At 31.5% G+C, this 20,876-nt stretch overlaps 1 protein-coding gene across 15 annotated transcripts in view; it reads right to left on the reverse strand.

Annotated features, from left to right (window-relative positions):
• LOC115215203 (protein lev-9) overlaps positions 1–20,876 on the reverse strand; it is a 731,789-nt gene that overhangs the window by 338,551 nt on the left and 372,362 nt on the right. For 14 of the 15 annotated variants that reach the window (XM_036505264.1, XM_036505266.1, XM_036505263.1 and 11 more), the window contains one exon: positions 10,055–10,255. In XM_036505264.1, the coding sequence (XP_036361157.1) occupies positions 10,055–10,255 (201 nt within the window). Of the gene's footprint in view, positions 1–10,054; positions 10,256–14,499; positions 14,508–20,876 lie in introns of all 15 variants that reach the window. The other variant, XM_036505267.1, reaches the window with a different exon arrangement.

A 20,876-nucleotide genomic window follows, 5' to 3' on the forward strand; every position in this document is an offset into this window, starting at 1 on the left:
GTTAAACGAAATATGACAATTCATGACCAGCTTCATTTTCTATGACAGCACTTTAATTTGCTACACCTTGTGAGTCTTCGTTTTCTTTAGCGATTGGGAAATAATTTACTTTTCAAGACATGTTTAAAACATTAAAATAATCCAAGCTTAGTGAGTCATACATGATTTGAATTACATATCTCAATCAACTCGTATATTCATTCTATTAAATCATTCTTGTCACAAATAGTTGAAAGAAAAAATATATGATGGACAAAAGACAGATTAAGTACAATGCAAAATAAAATGCCTATCAAATTGCGTTTTCTTCTGTCGCTTTTTATGTAACATGACGGTGGGGCAATAAAATAATTAAATTTGGTGTAATGGAGTGGATTCAATTTATTATAAAAATTCTAATGACTGAACTAAACAGCAATGATGCATATAGATAAGTTCATTGATTTCATATCGAAATTTGTGCAGCAGAAAAAATAATTCGTAATATCTAGCATAATATTTCTACTTTCAGCGTTGAAATCGTTTCGGCATTGTCTTATTAATCCATAACTCCAAGAATTAATACCTTAAGTAGGAGTCCCTGCACAAGCATTAACTACGTCTAAAAATTATAGTTATCTATGAATTCAGTAATTATAAAAATATGAAATAGAAACCTTTTTCCTATACTCTGAGATTTAACGTGAGTTATATGCTATTGCAGATATCGTACACTGTCACTGCATACAAAATTGAGATTTATTCGATTCATTGATACAAAGTTTGAATTCGGACACCGGCAATATTTCAAACGAATTAATGAACGGATAAACGTAATAAATTTGTGTCATGGATGATAACCCTAGTAACATAATGAAATGTATATAGATGCAGATATTCCGAGACAAAAGTGACTGAGTAATTAATATTTAACAGTTTACATGGTCGCAGTTCTTGTATTGAATATTTTGGAACACGTAATTTAAATCTGAAATGCAGTGTTGAAACTAATTGAAATTATTTCCTATCTCAGTGAAAAACAACATACTGAATATTCTAATATATATAGAGCTCTGTGTCATTCCAATTTTTTAAATTTTTTTATATATATACATATATATATATAGCGAAAATTTACAAAGGAGCAAAAGACGAAGATGGGTGTGTAAACAACAGGCAGATGTGTTAGTTTAACGCTCGGGAAGTTAGAAAGTATTTTACGTTTCGAGCCAACGGTCTTCGAAGAATGGAACACAAAAAAAACAGTGAGAGAAAATAGAAATAGGTTTAGTGGCTAGCGATCTACATATGTACATATATTATATATATATATATATATATATATATATAATATATATATATATATATATATTATATATATATATATATATATATATATATATATATATATATATATATATTATATATATATATATATATATATTATATATATATATATATATATATATATATGTATGTATGTGTGTGTGTGTATACAAAGTTTGTTCTGGGAATATTTATTTAAGCTTCGATAAACGATTTCTCGTATACAAGATTTAAGTGTTAATATAGAAGAAATACAATATAAATTGTAATAACCATATATCAAACATAATGTAACATAACTGATATGAAGTGATATTTTCAGTAAATAATAATAAATCCTAGATATAAAATTCAACAAAAGCAATTTTCAATAGCTGGTGTGTCAAAATGGTTATTTCGCTCGACAGTAGTACAGAAAATGATATGTCATGTATATTTCAATAAACGAATCATCGTCTCAAAATTTGCAATTAGCCTGTTTATGACTAGTAGTGTTTCTCAAAACATGAATGTGTTGCACGAATATACATCTATAATTCCTATAGTTCTCAAACCACTTGCAGGCAATCATTACAATATAACAGCAGTTACTTTAACGGGCTTCAGAAAATTGGTGGAAGATGTGAATATATAAGTGTGTGTGTGAGTTTGATTGTGGATGCGTGTGTGAGTGTGGATGCGTCTGTATCTGTGTGTGTATGTGTGTGTGGGCGTGTTTTAATATGCCAGTGTAACTGTAGCTATTTAGGGAAGCGTGAAATGCAGGTATAACGCACAATAATAAATCTCTTATATTTTGTGGCTCATTCAAAGCAATGAACAACCAATGTCCCTATCTATGAAACCAATCATCCAGAAGGCCATGTTTGTAAGCCATGTGAATATGCATGTGCGTGTACAGTGGTCGCTATACATATACATACATGCATATAAACGTGCATACATATATGTGTGTATATGTATGTATAATATATATGTACACATATATACATACATATACAAGTATATATGTATATATATATATGCGTGTATATATGTATGAATAAATATATATATTTATATATACATATATATATATGTATATATTCATATATATACATATACATTTATATATATGTATATATACATATATATACATATACATTTATATATATGTATATATACATATGTTTATACATATATATATACATTTATATATATTTATGCATACATATATATATAGATATATATTGATACATACACACATGCATACACACAGACATACACACACATATTTCTGTACATATTCCATTTCATATATGCGTATTGAACAATATTTACATATATGCAATACATTTTCCCTTCCTGTGAATTATATTAACGGATTGTATTTGCATCCGTATGGAATATGACCCAATGTAACATCTTCCTATTTGTAAATATATGATTTCGCAGTCACTTTTTCTACGCTTCCTATTCTTGATGCATTTGACGTTCTTCATATTATTTGGCTTTTTGCCGTTCTCTTATAATTATTTGTTTTTTGTTACAAATGTTATATTTGTCCTTCAATAAAGAACATCAATAAATTACCAATGCAGGATTGTTGCTGTTAATCAAAATGTGTTCTTCGTGTAAACATAAGGAATGAAATATTAGCAACAAGTATTTCAGAAGATAGTTCCGTTCCAATATTTAATTATGTAGAAATGGGAAATATAAACGGGAATAAAGAAAGAAACTGTAACAAGAGAAGCCAAAATTAATGATTTCACTGCAAGTTTGGTGTAAACATGCATCTAAGTTTGTGTATATTTATTTTGCATTTGGCTTGTTATATGTTTCACTGAGCATATATGTGTTTGACTAAGTGTTTGCGTAGTCAGTTACTCAGCGAGAATGATGTGATGGAATATCATCAAGAATATAACTCTTTCTTGACGTTTGATTCTTGTTTCTTTTATATTTATGAGATTTCTTAGACATCAAATTATATGAAAAATTACACAACACTTTTTTTGGCACAAGGGAAACAAATTCTGGTACATAATCGATATAGTTATAAATGGTATTGTTCTTCTTATCCCCAATGGCTTATTCGATATATGATCAATGGTTTTTCAGCTACTTCACAAAAATTATTTTTTGTTTTTGTTGCATCTGCTGTTGTTTATCGTGTGACAAGAGTCTAGTTTAATATTATCCAGGGAATATCAGTTTATACAACAGCAACTAGGTTTTTGAGGAGATTTGGCTGCTGTTGCTAGCAGATCAAGTTGTTCTGTAAGGAACCTCTAAATCGGCTCACAATGAAAATGTATTTTTAGCAGATATTTACAACTATAGCTATCGCATAAATAGCAATATTTGTTTGTGGGAAATCAGTGTTTGCTATAAATATTACGCCTGTTTGTTTTTACATGCCTTACTAATAACGAACGGAATGCACTGAAATCACACAAAAAAGAAAAATAATCCACTTAACTACGATATAATCTACGTGGAAAATTTGAATAAAATGAAAGTTTATTATGAAACATGATGCTATAGATGATACTCTACAAAGCATAAATTTGGCTCTGTAACTGTATTCATTTTCTAACACAGTTGAAAGTACCAAAGAGGTGATCCTTTCATCAAACTATTTGTAGAGAGTAGAAATTTGAAACGGAAATTAGGGAAAAAGAGGATACATACAATATCCATATTAAATTTTTGCTTCATTATTACAAAGTTCTTAAAATATCTAGTCGGTAGTAATCACCTAACACACAACATTCCTTTCATGAATCGTCAGCATTGAGATATTTCAGTGTAAAATGTTTATCAAGATTCACTCAATACCTTAAAATGAACATGTATTTAAGCGCGCATGTGTGTATGTGCATGCTTATGTGAGTATGTCTGTGTGTGTGTGTCTGCGCGCTTCAGCATTTATGCATTTTTTTGTGCTTCAATGAGTCCATTTTGAATATACACAGGAATTGATCCCTAAATTACTTGAGTATTGTTCTTTTTATTGGCTGTAAAATATTTCCCTAGATCATCTTTCTGCGTAATATCTAAATATAGATTGATATTCTTGCAATAAATATTGTTCATATGATACTAATATACAAGAGTTTTCTGCTGGGATGTCTGAATCAGTCAACACACACACACATATGTGTGTGTGGGTATATATATATACATACGTATACACACAACACACACACATACACGCATACACACACGCACGCACACGCACACACACACATATATATATATGTAACAAGGACTAGAAGAGGAGGAACAGACACACAGAATGAAATATAAAGAGATAAATAAAAAGCCAATTTGTCATTGCGGATATATTGCACTTTATCTAATAAAATTATCTTCATTCGGGAGCATGTGACTGCAATAATATTTTTACAATTTAAGGCGGCGAGCTGGCAGAAATGTTAGCACCCAGGGCGAAATGCTTAGCGGTATTTCGTCTGTCTTTATGTTCTGAGTTCAAATTGCCTTTCATACATTCGGGGTCGATTAAATAAGTATCAGTTACGCAGTGGGGTCGATATAAACGATTCAATCCGTTTGTTTGTCCTTGTTTGTCCCCTCTGGGTGTAGCCTTTTGTAGGCAGTAAAGAAATAAGAAACGTTAGCACGCGGGGTGAAATGTTTAGTGGTATGTCGTTTGTCTTTACGTACTGAGTTCACATTCCGCCGAGGTCGACTTTGTCTTTCAGTCTTTCAGAGTCGATAAATTAAGTACTAGCTGCATTCTAGGGTCGATCTAATTAACTTGCCCCGCCTCCACCAAAATTTCGGGCCTCGTACGTAGAGTAGAAAAGAATATTTTTACAATTTGTTTTGCTGTTTTTTACCGTGTTGCTTGATTACAGATGTTTGGGGACTGCCACTGAAAATTTATGTAAATCATTCGCTAGATCTAAAAACTTTTGTTTTACTGTTATATATTAATTGAAGCAATATTATAATTACTATCATAATTTTAGTCAGGTTTCTTTTACCATAAACTCTAAAACGTTACTTGTTGTGTGTTAATATTCCTGCATAGAGCGCAAAAGGCTACTCTAAAACTCTCTGTTAAAGGCTACACATTTTGTCAAAAACTTATAACTCGGAAAACGCAAATAAACCGCACTTGAATGCATTTCAGTATATTGATTCCTTATCTAAGTTGGTGATTTTTCTTTCTATATATACTTGCACATATGGTGATGTATCGACATTATGTCTTGTTGTTTTCCCTCTACTTAGTGCAAAATGTTTTGATGGTGTAGACGTGTTTCTGTCAGCCCGTACGGAGTGTACCTGAGATAAATGCCTTCCAGCAATGACCATTGTGCTATCTTTTATCAACTCAGTAGTATCTTATAGTACATGGTGGAATAAATTCTTGGATATATATTTTTAGCTGACAGGGCTAAATATAAGGGAAATTAGTTTGCTATCCCTAGCAGGTCAGCAAGTAGCATAGAAGCTGCTTTTTGTTAGGAGATTAGCATTGATAAACAGGTTAATGTAACCCTACTTTGAAAAAGAGCTCAACACTATGATATAGAGCGATCCACATTGAAAGCTTTCTTCGATACATTGAGTTGCCGATACACGTATTACAATGTTATTTGAGAGTTGTACATATTTCTGAGTCTTCTCTTAAGAACAAAATCCCATTTAAATACAAAAGCTCTATTTACTTTACAGATATTCTTGTTAACTATACTTTTATTTTATTAGAGTGACATATGTAATATCAGCCGAAATAATAATCAAAATCTCTTGGCAGTTACGTAACCACATAAGAAGACCTAAATTTGAGGAGACATTGAGTATCAATGAATATAGAAGGGTAGAAAAATATATCGATATATATAATAGTTTAGTTTCATTGCATGAAATGCTACAGTGAGTGCTTAAATACATTTGTACTAATATAAAATATCGCAAGAATATTCAATGTGTTAACAAATTTAGTGTATAAGGATAAATTATGCACTATATCATGATGTGATGCAAACCATATTTGAACTATTGCCATGAAGGGAAAACGCATTCTATATGCACGTGTATATTAGCACATCAACCTATCCCATAACCGATATAGGTTGTGTATATATATATATAAATATATATATATATACACATTCATATATGAGTGTGTGTATGTGTAAATGTATATATTTATATACATATGTATACATGTATGTGTAATCTGTACAATAGATCATCATAGTAGTAGTAGTAGTAGTAGTAGTAGTAGTAGTAGTAGTAGTAGTAGTAGTAGTAGTAGTAATAGTAGTAGTAATAGTAGCAGCAGCAGCAGCAGCAAAAACAGTAGTAACATTAAGCATAATTAACGTAGTGAAACAGTTATACAAATTATCGTTCAATAAGCGATAGATGAAAAATAATTTCATAAGAATTATTATAGACTTTACAAGTTAACCATTGAACTGAGCCAGTTTTCTTTGATTAATTTAAGCTCCTAAAAAAGACAACAATTCCAGAACATTTCATAATATTACATCAAATACATACATAATAATTACGATGTCAGAACGGTAGGGTGTAATTACAACATATGAGGTCGCAATTAAGTGGACAGATCTGCTTTTAATAATAATCAAACTAATAATAATAATAATAATAATAATCATAATAATAATAATAATAATAATAATAATAATAATACCTTTAAAATTACGTAAAATTTGAATAATAATCGTTAATTATTTTAACTTCAGCTTCATTATTTTAATTTCAGCTTCTTATTTGCACACTTCATATTTGCTCGTAAGTTTTCTATTTTCACTGGTAATTTTTGTACTAGAATTACAAACATGGCAACTACTATTTTGTTTGTCGCAAGTTGTTTATTTATCTGCACTAGAACATATAAATATGGAACTATTTTATGGGAGTTTTAAAACATATGTTAGTGTTTGATATTTCAAAATAGTTTCATGTTTTCTTGATAACGTTGTGACTAAGAAATAAATAGTAAAGTGTTTTATATTCATTACAGTGTTAATTAAAGCACTATTCTCAGAGTTAAGGCAGTAGAAAGAAGAGAAACAATTTTCACATCGTGACAAAATTCATTTTCAAATCGTTGAAATCTCTGTTGAAATACATATAGCAAATAAGTTCGGTTTGTACAGTTCCTATTACCAATTCTAGCGCAGATTGTTACTTAATTGGCATTGCCAAGATTTAGAGCTGCAATGTGAACATTCAGTACATCGATTTTTACCACTCTATGTATGGTGGGACGTCATCTGAAGCAATTGTTATTATAATCATTCTAAAAGGCATAATTTAAGAAGCAATATATTATGATACTAAATTCAGCTAATTAACTTCAGATATTATCATTCATGCATGTTTTTTTCGTGGATAATAATGTTTGTAATTCACTCCCTATTTATTTATCCAGCTTCTATTCGTGAGCGCCACGAGGAATTGCTATTAATTTAAAGTAACTGTATAGCTGGCCAATATAATAAATGTCATTCAATCATTAATGCATTTTGTGTTTAGCCTTGAGCCAGAAATTCGCAGCTCAATTAGGCCGAGTTTGCAGAGATATCAAAAACATCGACTAAAAACCAGCTCATTACTTCAGATGACGTGCGACTTGGATGAATTTCTATTCTAAATTGATGTTTTAGATTAGGTGTATAATATGCTTTGGAATGTCATTATGCATTCTTTAAAAATTATTGTAAGATTATTTCCTGAGCAGTGGTAATCAACTCCATACATGCAGGCAGTATAGTCGGACATTATTCAATCACCATAGATTTTATGCAATTATGCACTATAGTATTTATATCGTTATCATAATTTTTTCTATTATGTGTTCAGTTATTATTCCCCTTTTTTACTATCATACTGTTATATTAGTGTTCCATGTTGTGTGAATTCGTCGATGCCTCGAATTGCCTGTGCTACTTTACCGAGCATGATCATATTGATATACGTATTTGTTTTTATTAGGTCTGAGACGGCAAGGTTTGCGTTTTTATGATGCTATTTTAACGTTCAGATTCATAATCAGGAAATACCTCTATTTTGTCATAAACAGATGTGTTTTTAAAATGTAATTATTTCTTTAATTGTTAAAAGTCAAAATCGTAAGTTAAAAGTACCCCAAATTTTAAAACTTACTATTTTCCTCTATAAAATTTCTTATACCAATGTAGGCATATTTATCATATATATATTTTTGACTGTGTTTACTGGTCAGCATCCTATTGAGCGGGTACTCTATACTCGCTTTAGTATTGGTTTTGTTACTCCTCTTCATCCTGATTTACATGTGGGAAGTGTATCTTCGTGATTTATGTTGTAAATTGTATAATTTGCGGTCATATTTTCTCGTTACATATTTCCATGCGGCCTGTTTCTCTTTTTGCCTTTCTTTTTCTATATGTATCTCTTAAAATGTATTTTCCTAATTTAGATTATGCCTTAAGGTCCAAAGTTTTGTTTAGACACGGGCTGTTAATTTTCGAAATTATCGCAGTTTATTATCGAAATTGCTCTGTTAAGAGAAGAATGTACAGAAATATACTCCTCTAAGCTTGCAACATATTCTTAACATATCTAATTTCAACTCTTCTCTTTTGTTTATGTCCTGTTCTATTTAGAATACTATCATTTTCGGCAGTTACCAGTTTATTTGATTCTACTGACAGAGGTTACGCACGTTCCACTTTCTGCACTTTTTAATTCTACTCTCCAAATAAGCATTTTCGAGTTAACTTGGACTTAATAAAACGATTTCCATTTGTATAGTTAAATTTTTTTATAATGTCTTTATTAAACAGAGCAAGATTGTTTACTTCGCTGAAATTTCATCAAGGACCACTATTAAAACTGATAGTAGACTAATTATATGAGTTAATTTTCAATAAATTTTACAAGATTTACGTATGTAATTATCTTTTAACATTTTCCTTATTTTCATTATTTGTAGTTTCTAAACATTTTTATTTGAACTTTTTAGGAGCAAATCATAATTGGTGTATTCATTATTATTCTAATGATTCTAATTATTATTATAATTATTGTTGTTGTTGTTATTATTACTATTTTCATATACACTCAACAGATTAGACTGTTGAGAAGGAAAAAAAACCTAACATCGGGCTACAAGTAACCTTAGATTCCAAAAACCCTCCTAAGTATCCTAGCTGTCCCTAATAACACTGTTTTCTGGAGCTGTACTAAATTGGTTTTTATGCCTATTTCCCCTATCCATTTGTTCAGATATTTAGGGATAGTTACCAATGCATCTATAACTACTTGGATACATTTTACCCGCACTTTCCATAGTCTCCGTAACTCTATAGCTAGGCCCTGGTACTTCGATATTTTTTATTTATTTATTTATTATTATTATTATTATTATAATTATTATTATTATTATTATTTTATTATTATTATTATTATTATTATTATTATTATTATTATTATTATTATTATTAATCGCAGAATAGTGATGGGGTGGGCTTGGTTATGCACTAATCACCATATGAAAGCAAACACCACTAAGATCAACAATATTAAATAAGAATAAATGAACAATAGGAACAATAAAACGTGTAAATAGCAATGATAGGAAGGGGGGCAAACAATACCAATTGCATAATAATATAAAACGTTGCAGGGTTGGATAGGTTTTTAACCGACAAAGCCAGCAGTGCTTGTGTTTAGTGCAAATTGCAGAATCAATTGAATGAAAAAATGTCCTCACCAGTGCCATCTACCGTGTTGAGAACGCATTCTGGTTCTTCTCCACTCCAGGAAAGATCTCCTTGGCATACCCTCATGAAGAGGCCAACTAGCTTGTATGAGTCCACACAGGAATACTTGGCTACTGCACCGAATTGGTTGAAAGGAAAGATAACTACTTTGCCATTGGAAATTTTGGTGTTTATAGCTTTGCATCTGATATCTGAAATGGAAAAGAAAAAAGTTGTTTAAATTTATACTAATACTCTTTTACTCTTTTACTTGTTTCAGTCACGTGACAGTGGCCATGCTGGAGCACTGCCTATAGTCATGCAAATCGACGCCAGGACTTATTCTTTGTAAGCCTAGTGCTTATTCTATCGATCTCTTTTGCCGAACCGCTAAGTTGCGGGGACGTAAACACACCACCATCGGTTGTCAAGCGATGTTGGCGGGACAAATACAGACAAGCAAACATATACCCACACACATACATACATACATACATATATATATTATATATATATATATATATATATATATATATATATATATATTATATATATATATATAATATATATATATATATATATACATACATACATACATACGATAGGCTTCTTTCAGTTTCCGTCTACCAAATCCACTCACAAGCCTTTGGTCGGCCCGAGGCTATAGTGGAAGACACTTACCCAAGGTATCATGGACTGGGACTGAACCCGGAACCATGTGGCGGGTAAGCAAGTTACTTACCACACAGCCACTCCTACGCTTCATTATTATATAATAATCTATATTAATGAAATATTTACGGTACAATGTAGTGGAAAGAATTCTATAGTTTGTCATAATAAAGACTATATTGCTTTTAGAGAGCTATGTTTCGTTTGATATACTATGTTGTATATCTTTACAGTGATACTGCAGGGAATATCTCTTCAATTTTATATGAAATGGATCTAAAACTGTAGTTTCGTATATATTTGCTCTTCTGGCATAGAATCAACCTGTTAATAGATCTTGTTCGATTCTGGAGTTGTGTACTATCTCAAGAAAGAAAGTATTTTTACTGCCTATAAGCAGTTATACCAAATAAATAACAAAATTCTAACTTTTCATCTCTGCGTATCCATTAAGAACCATACAGATATATGTGTGTTATAATGACTGCATCTAAAGAATATTACTGCGTGTTTTTCTCTATGTATATTAGTAATAGATTTATCAAAGAAGAAAATTGATGTTTTTTTGTATATATATATTTACAAATAAATAACTGACACACATAAAAAGAAATAAAATGGAAAAATCAAGTAACTAACATATTTACTCCAAGGATGTATTTGATGTGAGCTCTAATCACTGTATAATCGGAATTTTAAAGGATGCTTCATTAAGTTACCCACAGGCGAATAGATTATGAAATGTTGATATGAGATACAACCTTTATGTAATACAGTATTTCATATATATTTACAATGTCACTCTCACCAACACTTCTGTCCTTCTAAGCCAGTATCTATTACGAATATGTAGGTTTTTCTGTTACATTGAAATACTATAATCTCGATTGGATAAGACACTTGGCCGCTTCAGTTAAATGTGATGAGTTGTTACCAAAATATGTTACAAATAATATAAACGATAAACGATAAGCATCGCCCTTTTCAAGCCTAGCTAGACTCATGGGCCCGGTTTCCCGGTTTCTGTGGTGAGCGTTCCTCCCAGCTGGACGGGATGCCAGTCTATCGCAGCGTTACTCAAGAAATTGAAAGAGAGAGTGAGAGATAGTTGTGTTGAGAGAGTACAACAGGGGTTACCACCACCTCCTGCCGGAGCATCGTGGAGCTTTTAGGTGTTTTCGCTCAATAAACACACACAACGCCTGGTCTGGGAATCGAAACCGCGATCCTCCGACCACGAGTCTGCTGCCCTACCCACTGGGCCATTGCGCCTCCACTACAAATAATATACTGTTGCTATTTCATATGATTCTCAAATTATTCTGAGATTTATGTTTGCCAGTTTTTTTTTTAATATTAGGCACACGTAAGGGCAGCAAGTTGGGAGAATCGTTATGACAGCGGCCAAAATATTTGGCGGCATTTTCTCATTCATTGCGTCCAGAGTTCAAAATCCGCCCAGGTTGATTTAACAATTTGTTCCTTCGGGGACTGTGAAATAAGTAACAATTGAGCACTGGAGATGACCTGATCGATTTAGCATCTGCCTCAAAATATCTGGCCTCGTGCCAGAATTTGAAATTTGAAAACAATATATTTCACACACATATACATTAACACACACATACACACACATATATATATATATATATACATATATATATATATATATATATATATATATATATATATATATATATAGGAATATGTATATATTATTATAAATCCGTCACCTACATGCATTATATGCACCTCATAAACGTACTTCTGTACGTGAAACTATTAGTGGCGCATATAGTGCATGTAGTATGTAGCCTTCATCGTAATATTAAACTCTCATTAGATGGAGTACTCTTACTAGAATGGAGTATTCTTGCTAATTTTTACACTAGAATGGACGAAAGTGCTATTATGTGATATATGATATATGATGTATAAAAACATGTAACATACAAATAAATATCTGTAGATATAAAACCATCCGAATTTCTGAGTATCTCATTTCTTCTAATAAAAAATACTTGTACATCATCTCCAAACCTCCTAATATATATATATATATATAATATATATACATATATATATATATATATATATATATATATATATATATATATATATATATATATATATATATATATATATATATATTTAATTTGATGTTGGTCAATATAGTGTTAATAATAATTGTTAACTTCCTAATCTCAATTTTTTTCTCTTCTTATACACACAAATATACTCACATATATATTAAATATAGGTATATATTGTGCAGAGACGCATATATATATATATATATATATAATATATATTATATATATATATATATATATATATATATATATATATATATATAAATATGAGAGAGTGACCACTATGTGGTCTACTCTAGTGCTAAAAATAGATCCACTATAGTATAGCCACTGCTGCGTCGAAATATAACGAGCGATTTAATAAATTGTATTTAAGACAAACTCCTGCTGATGATTTATGGATGTTGTGTAAGTAAAATTGTATTTACTTTAATAATGAAACAATTGTTCAGGGTTAATCTATTTTTGCGTTATTTTTCACTTGCCCCACGTTAAATGTTGTGTTATTTCTCCTTAGAAATAATTATTTTAGTGGCTATACCATAGTGGATCTACTTTTAGCACTAGAGTAGACTACATAGTGGTCACTCTCTCATATTTATGTATAAATTTGTATTGTATCCCTGATCTTTATGTGCTAAGCCACTTGATGTTAAATTGATGGTATTATTAAATTAATATCACATTTTGCACCCTCATTTATATATATATATATAATTAATTAATAAGGGTGAGAGAATTAGATACTAATTTAATAGTATATCTATTCAACACCAAGTGGTCTAGTGCTCCGAGAAACCTGGATTATTATAATATTTTATAATATATTATAATATTTTTAGCGAAACAATTGTCCCAAAATAATCTGTATTTTTGTTATTTTTTATTTGCCCTGTCCGTGTGAGCTAACAATCGTACTGACTTTCATGGGAAACATGTATTTTTGTGGTTGAAACCTTTTGGATTAACTAGTGCTAGAGTGAGCCATATAGTGACCACTCTCTTATATTTATTTTGTAAAAATATGATAATATATTATAAAATATTATAATAATCCAGGTTTCTCGGAGCACTAGACCACTTGGTGTTGAATAGATATACTATTAGATTAGTATCTAATTCTCTCACCCTTATTAATTAATTATAATTATGCTACATTTATTTCTAAATGCAGTATTTGTTTTCCGTGAAAGTTTGGCGCGCTGTTAGTTGGGGCATTTGAATTATAACGTCCGATGTAATCAATTGAACCACACGTGTATTTATCGTTATGGTAAAATCCGGCGTGTGATTGAGTGGATTTCATCCAGATAGTTTTGGCTGACGAGCTACAAGTGGATTTTTTTGTAAGTAAAATTACATTTAATTCATTAATAGCGAAACAATTGTCCCAAAATAATCTGTATTTTTGTTATTTTTTATTTGCCCTGTCCGTGTGAGCTAACAATCATACTGACTTTCAGGGGAAACATGTATTTTTGTGGTTGAAACCTTTTGGATTAACTAGTGCTAGAGTGAGCCATATAGTGACCACTCTCTTATATTTATTTTATAAAAGTATTATAATATATTATAAAATATTATAATAATCCAGGTTTCTCGGAGCACTAGACCACTTGGTGTTGAATAGATATACTATTAAATTAGTATCTAATTCTCTCACCCTTATTAATTAATTATAATTATGCTACATTTATTTCTAAATGCAGTATTTGTTTTCCGTGAAAGTTTGGCGCGCTGTTAGTTGGGGCATTTGAATTATAACGTCCGATGTAATCAATTGAACCACACGTGTATTTATCGTTATGGTAAAATCTGGCGTGTGATTGAGTGGATTTCATCCAGATAGTTTTGGCTGACGAGCTACAAGTGGATTTTTTTGTAAGTAAAATTACATTTAATTCATTAATAGCGAAACAATTGTCCAAAATAATCTGTATTTTTGTTATTTTTTATTTGCCCTGTCCGTGTGAGCTAACAATCGTACTGACTTTCATGGGAAACATGTATTTTTGTGGTTGAAACCTTTTGGATTAACTAGTGCTAGAGTGAGCCATATAGTGACCACTCTCTTATATTTATTTTATTATATATATATATATATATATATATATATATATATATATATATATATATAATAATTAATCGATTAGTAATTTTACCCGTATTATTATTATTGACAATATATATATATATATAATATATATATATATATATATATATATATATATATATAGTGGAGAGACGCTGAAGAGATTGCAACAATGCGATATAAAAAAATTTATTTAAAAAATGATAACATGAGCAATGCCGAACATTTGAACTATCGATTGACTGTTTGAGGAAAGAGTTTAAAATACGAGTTTGAAAAAAACTAGTAACAGTAAACGGTTGATCGATAAATTTGTTAGTTGAATATCTAATCCTCTAACTAACAATAACAATAAAGGGCGGAAACAGTGTGAGTGTTTTTATTAACAACATAATGCCGCTCGCAAGATTCAATAGTATGTACATATATATTTATGTAAACACTCGTCACTAAAGTCAACAAGGGCACCAGTCAGCGCTAGTATTACTAGAAATAAGAGTCAAAACAACAAAATAGGCACGAAGACACTGACTTTAAACTTAGACGTCGTGGAAGCTACTGATGAGAGTTGAGACGCGTTGAGCACGAACATATGAAACCATCGGTGATCTGGTTCTATCTGCGACCGTAGCTCATTAACATAATACATTGTGGCTATTGAGTTTTTTTGACTCTTACTAAGAACAATGGTGCTGATTAATACCCTTGTTCACTTCAGTGACGTGTATATTTCTGTCTTTATGTTGTAAAATTGGGAATTAGCCAAGCTCATATATATATATATAATATATATATATATATAATATATATATATATATATATATATATATATAAGTGTTTGTGTATGTATGTATGTATGTATGTATGTATGTATGTATAGATTATATGTCATAACGTATCTTGTAAACGTTGATATTTTCAATATACTGATGTTTGAAGGGGTCTGGGAATATATAATTGTTTTTATTAATAGTAATTCTATTTAATACATCAAATTTTATTTTGTGGGATGAAGTGTTTTCCTTTATTTTATATAATTTAATGCATTGATGTTTCGTCACTTGTCAGTTGTACGGGAGATTCTTCTATGAAGAATATTTAATAAAAGCCATTAAAACTCCACATCCACACTATTCCAAATGCAAATTATATTTTCTGCAAATTAGTTTTCGCTTTTGATGATGCACACTTCCAAAAATGGTCGTTTTGTTTTTTTATATTGGCAAATTAATGAATAATATATGTTATTGAAATGTAGTAATTCGTAGTTTAAAGCCTTTATATCAACAATATTGACTTATGTTTTTCACGGTATGGAGGCGTCTAGGATTAGTAGCAACTGCATATTGTTATTTATGGAAGGTAAACAAGACTGGAAACTACCGGGTATTCATGTGCACAAGTAGTCTGTGAATACGCTGATTAAATATTTTGAATGCAGTCAAGTGCTAATGGTTCAGTAAGTGGAAACACATGCATAGTGGTATGTGCGCAAATACACGACAATATATGCGCACTCACACACACACATAAATGCATGAAACATAATAAGCAGTCTATGAGGCGTACACCTGAATGCACAATACAATCGTACTTACTATTATGTGATAATAAAAATATGAATATACCTGTGTAGAGTTTATTGATTAAAGATGCCAGCAGTTCTGAAGCATTTTGCTCGTGAGGAATTTCCTTGCCTGTAATAACTAATTTCCCGTCAGAGCTTCTCATGCTAAAATCCCCTAAAGTACTCTAAATTTAAAACATCCTGTTCTCTTCCAATCAAATCAGCAGTTTGCTTGTACATTATTGTCAGCTGTCAGCAATTTCTATGCGTTAATCAGGCGGTAATGTTCTCATATTTACTAACTTCTTTATTATTATTTGTAGGCTAATCTTCTAGGGAAAAGATGCTCAAAGGAATTCAAGGTTAACAAAACATCTGAAGATGGTTAAGCATGAGTATATTGTATGGAAGACTTGTATGAATCTGCTCACTTTTAACTAACCACTTCAAGGTGAAGAAAACGTTTCGGTCGCAAGAGATTTCGTACAATATTCACAGTACTTAGGTTTATGTTTGTTATTTTCTCTTCTGGCACGTGTCTGTGCCGAAATTTGTATGTTAATGTCAATATTATTCTTCTGTTCTTTTTCTTTCAGTCATTCGACTGTGATCATGCTAGAGTACCATCTTAAAGAGATTGTAGTCGAATAAGTCCCCCGGTACTTATTCTTTGTAAGCGTAGTACTTACTCTATAAGTCTCTTTTTGTCTAACCGCCAAGTTACGCATGGGTACGTATACACACTAACATTGGTTGTCATGCGATGGCGGGGGACAAACACAGATACAAAGAAACAGACACACACACATACAGACACATATATATCTATATATATACACTTTGGGCAGTTTCCGTCTATCAAATCCACTCATAAGGCTTTGGTGGGCCCGAGTCTATAGTTGAAGACACTTGCCCAAGGTTCCAGCAAGTGGAACTGAACATAGAACCATGTGATTGAGAAGCAAGCTTCTTCCCACACAGCCATACGTGCGCTTATAATGTAATGGAAAGAGCTACAGGGCCAAGCTGGCATGGATGGTAGCACGCCGGGCGGAATGCTTATCGACATTTCGTCCGTCTTCACGTTCTGAGTTCAAACTCCACCGGGGTCGACTTTGCCTTTTATCCTTTCGGGTGTCGATAAAAAATGGACCTGCTGAGTACTGGGGTAGATGTAATGGACATGCTCCCTTCCCGAATTCACTGGCCTTGTGCCAAAACTTGGAATCAATATAATTTTACAAACTGTCGTGTATCACTTCCACTTTTCCATTTATTAAAGGATAGACGCAACACATTAACTAGCAGCACATTGATAGAGGCACCACATTAACAAGCATGTTCGCAACATTAGAATCCTTTGGTATAGCTAATTTTCTTGATTTCTAACTGTCATTTTTCTTATGAAAATTAATTATTGTGTACTATTTGTCTGTTTGCATTTTAAAATTCTATAGTATTTTTCTTTTTCTAACAATGTTGCAGGTTCATGTGAGTGTAGCGGAGGAGATTTGATAGTAAAGCGTACACGAATCAGCTTAGCTACATTGTCATATCTCCAAGTGCATTATGTGCACCATACAAGTGACATTTGACATATATGATTTAAAAATCCAGGATACAATCATCAGGATTTGCACAATTTTGGATCATATACTAACTTTTCTTCGCATTAAGTTAGCATGTTTGTGACTTACAGCACTCGGAAAACGAGTTATTCATCTCTATTCTACGGCACTCTATTCTCGCAACTGTATGAGACTATACTCAATATGTCGTTGCACGCTGTGGGGAAGTCGGGAGAATGCACTTATTTTGGTGCGTTAGGTAATCCAGTTTATGTGAAGGTTTCCTCGAAAAACCCTTGCCAAATGGTGCTACCGTTATGAAGAGGATCTAAGTTTTGTGACAGGTAGCAGGCAGTTTTTATTTGAGGTCCATTCTAGTTTTATGTAAGCAATATCTTTCTGGATATTTAATGGGAAAATAATTTTTACTAGAAATTCTCACCAGTCAATCGTGGTTAGTAAATGCATACTGCATGGAAATATGTCTACGCCGACATTTAGAATAGTTACAACAAACCTATTACATGATGACTTTTGATGCTGGAGTGATTCCATCATTTGAAGATATTTAATTTCGAGGACAGTTATCTTAAACAGAACAGTAGTGTAAAGAACTACACATCTTGGAAATTCAAATTTGGAGGTTAGTATTAAATAAACAACTGAATGTTAAAAATTAGTAGTGAAAACTCGTCTGTGCCAATATTTTGTTATCAAAATCCGAATGGAGAAGGATTTTCCCGAAAACAGACAATACAATCTAAACGCATAATGATTTATGATCTGATATGTTTCTGTGTGAAAAGTCATAGCAGGGTTAATGAGACGCCTAGAATCATTTTATAGAAAACTAGTTCCTGAATCAATTCACACGATCATTGTCCTACAAACAATTATAAAGCAATTAGAAAACAATACACTTATTGAGCAGCTGCCATTCAAACATTGAGAAACAATATATCCATGCAGATATTGTGCAAAACTAAAGCTCGTTAAAATATGAAGCAGAAAATTCTATTGTTGATTAAATGAGAGAAAATTCAGAAGGTTAATATTAAAGGAGGAATTCTTTCACCATTTCTTCTGCTACTAACCACCCTCTCCTCTCTCTTTCTGCCTAACGAGCTATCAGTTATTATTGAATCTATAAGCCCATTGACATAAACAAAGAACAACTTTGTATTCATATTTTATATAAGATATAAATTGCTCTTAAATTTCCGTAAGTGTTCCCACTCAGTCACGGATATAAAAGTTAGTAGTGAAAGCCCCTCTTAGACGAGATGAATTATCCAAATGAATATGGAACTCATCAAGAACAAGAAGAAACATACCATCTCAGTTGCAGTTTGAGTATCGATCCAATACTACGTACGAAATAGAAATAGCTTAAGCAACCTTTAAAACAGTTTTAGTTAAAATTACATTTTATTCGAAACTTATCGCTAGTTTATAATTTACCTTTAAACGAGATATATCTGACATTCTACATGAATAAAATAAATTAAAAGAAATATAATGAAATGGTTCATTATTCTCAGACAAAACTAGATAAGAAACATTCTCCTCTCTGACAGCAACTGTTTGTGTGAAGAAAAAACAATGAAGTCAAATATAGAGACAAAACGATGACGACAATCATATTCGTAATTTCATATCTGTGGTGTTAGCAATGCTATGAATCATAGAAAGGAAACTAATGAATTAGAAAATACAAGAACTACATAAGTACTGTAAAATAACAGCTGTTTATTTAATTTTCGACTAGCATCAGCTTCTTTAATCCCTTTTCTTGTACGTTAGCATTCCCTTCTGTTTTAGTAAATTATTAAATCTTACCCGCTTTTTGATTAAATAAAATTTAAAGCGATTTAATGCATTTGTGCAATAAACAAAATATACGTAAAACAAACTCATTAAGCGAAATGTTATTAGCTAAATGTACATGTTTAGGGAGTAAATGGCTTAATCAGAATAATAGAGATCCAGTGTTTGGGCGAATGATAAGTTCGTTAAAGCATAAGATGAAGTGTTACATAGCTTAAGACGAATTTGATATTATGCTTAATCTTTAGAAGTATATACTGATTTAAGGAAATTATTCTTAATGTAACACCCCGGCAACTATGAATAAAGTGATAAATATTTGAAGGCCTTGTTTAGTTGAAATATGAGGTCCAAAACGCTCTGGCATTCCATACACCTGTGTATATTTAAGTAAGGAATTTTTCAAATATTTATATGTGTGTGCGTGTGTGTGTGTGTGTATGTGTGCATGTATGTGTGTGTGTGTATGTGTAAATATCACACACGACTAATCATATCCCCCATCTCCCCCATAAATATATATGTTCACACATCTGGTTGAAATCTATCAACGATGCCGCCGTGAGATCTGCGATCGAATTTCATTGATATGGCCCTGTACAGGCATTGTATCTCCCTCTCTGGATGGACTAACTCTAAGATTATTTTCCTTCACGAAATGAAAAGATCTGTTTGCTAGGTTTCAAGCAGCATCTACTGCCTCATATTTGCTAACGCAGTTTGTCCATAATGAGTATAAGATTGCATATTAAAATGTCATGCCAAAGTATGTTACTATTGATAATTCCAGGATAATTCAATGCATGTAAACAAAAAGCTCTGGTGACAATCATCACCTGCACACGGATAATATATTTGAAATTAAAAAATGTTTCGCTTATACAGTATCAATTTGACTTATTGACGCACATCCAATATCATTATTAGTAAATTAAATGATTTCATCACTAAGTATTATAATGGCAGTAGTTAAAAATTATAGTTATTCACCTATCATATTTTTCTTCAAAATGG

The sequence above is a fragment of the Octopus sinensis genome, linkage group LG8 (assembly GCF_006345805.1).
Source record: "Octopus sinensis linkage group LG8, ASM634580v1, whole genome shotgun sequence".
NCBI classification, from domain to species: domain Eukaryota; kingdom Metazoa; phylum Mollusca; class Cephalopoda; order Octopoda; family Octopodidae; genus Octopus; species Octopus sinensis.